General features: G+C 41.1%; 1 protein-coding gene across 1 annotated transcript in view; it reads right to left on the reverse strand.

The window, feature by feature from the left end:
• LOC107096218 (glucuronokinase 1-like) overlaps positions 1-2,972 on the reverse strand; it is an 86,616-nt gene that overhangs the window by 81,334 nt on the left and 2,310 nt on the right. The window contains 4 exon segments of the mRNA XM_015392788.1: positions 315-386; positions 470-623; positions 710-754; positions 833-939. Of these exon segments, the coding sequence (XP_015248274.1) occupies positions 315-386; positions 470-623; positions 710-754; positions 833-939 (378 nt within the window).

Raw genomic sequence — 2,972 nt, forward strand, 5'->3', positions numbered from 1 at the left:
ACTTTGAACTAGCTCACGTAGAAAGAGAAGTTTCCCAACACTGGTGGTAAATGTGGATGTTACTCAGCAGCAGTCACTGTGGCGTCCGTGTTAATAACCAAAGCCAGTAAAACCGCATTATAGAAGTCTTGGTGATGGTTGTTGTGTGATGCTTGAAGATAGATCGGTTAATCCACAATGTGTTCGTGGATCCAAAATGTGTTAATCCACAAATCGTTCCCAGTCCGAGCCTCTCTGCTACCAACCCTAAAGGACTGCCTTGTTGGTTCATTTTAGGATCAATCTCTGATTTGGAGAAGATTCAGTGTTTTCACCTTAGACCTGAAGAAGTTGATGACCTGGGAGATGTCAAAGTTCTGGTCAGCACACAGCATGTCTCCAGCGATCTGCTCACACAGAGATAAAAAGGCTGAGAACAGGCCGCAGGGCAGAACACAGACCTGATGGAACACTGACAGGCGCCCCTCACCACAACAACATCATCCTGCAGCTTCCGACTCCGTATGACCAGCTCCAGGTCGGCCACGGCCCCCAGCTGGTCCCTCAGGGTGGTGCTGCCATCGTTCACCACGTTCTCCACCGGGAAGTCGTTGGCTGTGGCCCAGCGCTCGTAGTACTTATACCTGATCACAAAGACATTCCAACCAGTTCCAGCTGCAAGCTGCAGATCAGAGGTCCAACCTCACAGCGCCTCGGTCCTAAAACTCACTTGTCTGCGTTGGTGACCAGGTAGACCTCAGTGAAGAGCTGCCGCCTGGAGAGAAGAAAGCAGAAGCTGAACCAGCAGGTTCTGAACGGCGACCCTGAACACGTTTGGTCCCGTCAAACTTACACGTTGACGGTTTCCCACCAGAAGTCAAGGATCTTCTTTCCTCCGATCCCAGGAAGCAAAGCTTTTGGTACGCCGGTCAGATGGCCGTATAAACCCGTCTCATCGTTCTGTTCCAACAAACAAAGACCCTCAGAGCTCTGATCCTGGCTGCTTCCCGTCCAATAATGCTCAGCCTGTGGTTTGCATTCACCCAAAAAAACTCCTGGACTGAAAAAATAATGCAACCATTTCCTGGCATTTACTTCATCATATTTAGTTACTTTAACACAGTTGTTTCATGTTAGCAGCAAATGACATAAAACAATCGTGTTAAAGTAACTAAATGTGATTAATTTAATGCCAAAAACTGGTTGCATAATTTTTTAGATCAGGGGTCTTCAACATTTTCCAGGCCAAGGACCCCAAACTGATGGCGAGACGGAGCGGGGACCCCCTAATTATATACATTGCATGAAACTGGTCTTATAGTCACTCTATTACAGATGGAGAAATGTAACTAAAGTAATCCCTCCCTGGGATTATTAAAGTATTTCTGATTCCTGGTTGATGGGACAGGTGGTGTGAATGAAACGGTGCCCAGCTTGAAAGAGCTCCTGTGTGTCTCTGAATGTTTGCATTGATGACTGAAAGTGTGTTGAATTCATTTTAATGTTGATTTAAAGACATTTTAATAAGTGGAAAAAACTGCAGGGGGGGGATAAAAAAAAAAGTCTAATCAACCAAAACTTTTGTGACCCCCCTGCAGTACCTCTGTGGACCCCCTAGGGGTCGCGGACCCCCTGTTGAAGACCTCCGCTTTAAAGGATGAGCTGAAAATCAGCTGACGCTTAGAATTAGCCAAATTATTTAAATCTGAAAGATCTGTTTATTTAAAATCTATGGAGTGAATTTTCTACCGTTGTTTTAGGTTTATTAAGTTTTACGGATTTATTATTAAAATAATATATTTTCTCACATTATTTTCAAACTATATTTTTAAAATTTCTTTTCGTAGATTTTTTTTATTTTTATTTTTTATGGAGTGATGGCCTAGTGGTTAGAGCAGCGCGCCTGTGCTCTCAGAAGGTTGCAAGTATCTGGCTCGATCCGCACAGCCTCGGCTCTGGGTCCCTGAGCAAAGACCCTTAACCCCCTCACCGTCCCCGGGCGCCGCACAATGGCAGCCCACTGCTCCCCAAGGGGATGGATTAAATGTAGAGGTAAAACTATCCATTGTTAGATCCATACACTTATTATTAATTAAGTTATTAAGTAATAATAATTATTATTATTTTCAGATTTAATTTTTCAGCTTGATTGGAGCCCCATACCAACGTCTGCATTAGACCAATAAAAATATGAGGCTAACCTCTTCAGAGACCAACAGAAATGCGCCTTTGCTTCTCAATCCAGAGGTGAAGAGTAATAATAAATTTTAAAAAAAATATTTAAAAAAGAACTGAGAAACAAGCAAAGTTTCTCTCAAAACTTTATTTTGATCAAGACATTTTTCACCTTAATTTATGTGTTGCATTTTCTTATTTCTTTATTTACAAAATGTGTTCTTAATTCACAATAATAGAAAAATCCCCTCCAGACAAACTGGGACGTCTAAACACAGATGAAACATCTGGAAAAGCGGCCAGATGCAGAACAAAAGCAGAAGGTATCCAAGCAGAAATTCCACCAAAGAGCTCATCGACAGGCGGACTGCATTAAAACCTAAGAGAGACGGACTAAATGTTTCATCTGAACTCCTACAGCAGACCAGCGGATGCTGTTAAAGCGCTTTGCTCCTGCTTTACTGGGATTAAGCTCCAGTTTTAAGGGTTTGACCAGAACATCTCCTGGTAAAAGTCTGGAATCGTTTCTTCTAAGGAGCTTCAGTTTGTACCAAAAATGGAAAATTTATTTCTTTTAGATCAACTAAGAAGAAGAAAAAAAATCCCTGAGTCACTTTTTAAAACTCATTTTATTTTTTCTCTTTGAAGTAATTTGAATCTCTTATTTTCAGAATAACTAGTTTAATCATTTCCAATTGGCACAAAACAGTAATTTCAGAGTTAAAAGCATTTATTCATCCCAGCTGTTTAATTATTTCCAGTCTACATCGTTTTCAGGCCAAAAAAATAAAAATAAAAATATATATATATACATAAAA

This window comes from Cyprinodon variegatus, unplaced genomic scaffold, assembly GCF_000732505.1.
Source record: "Cyprinodon variegatus isolate N-32 unplaced genomic scaffold, C_variegatus-1.0 Scaffold606, whole genome shotgun sequence".
NCBI classification, from domain to species: domain Eukaryota; kingdom Metazoa; phylum Chordata; class Actinopteri; order Cyprinodontiformes; family Cyprinodontidae; genus Cyprinodon; species Cyprinodon variegatus.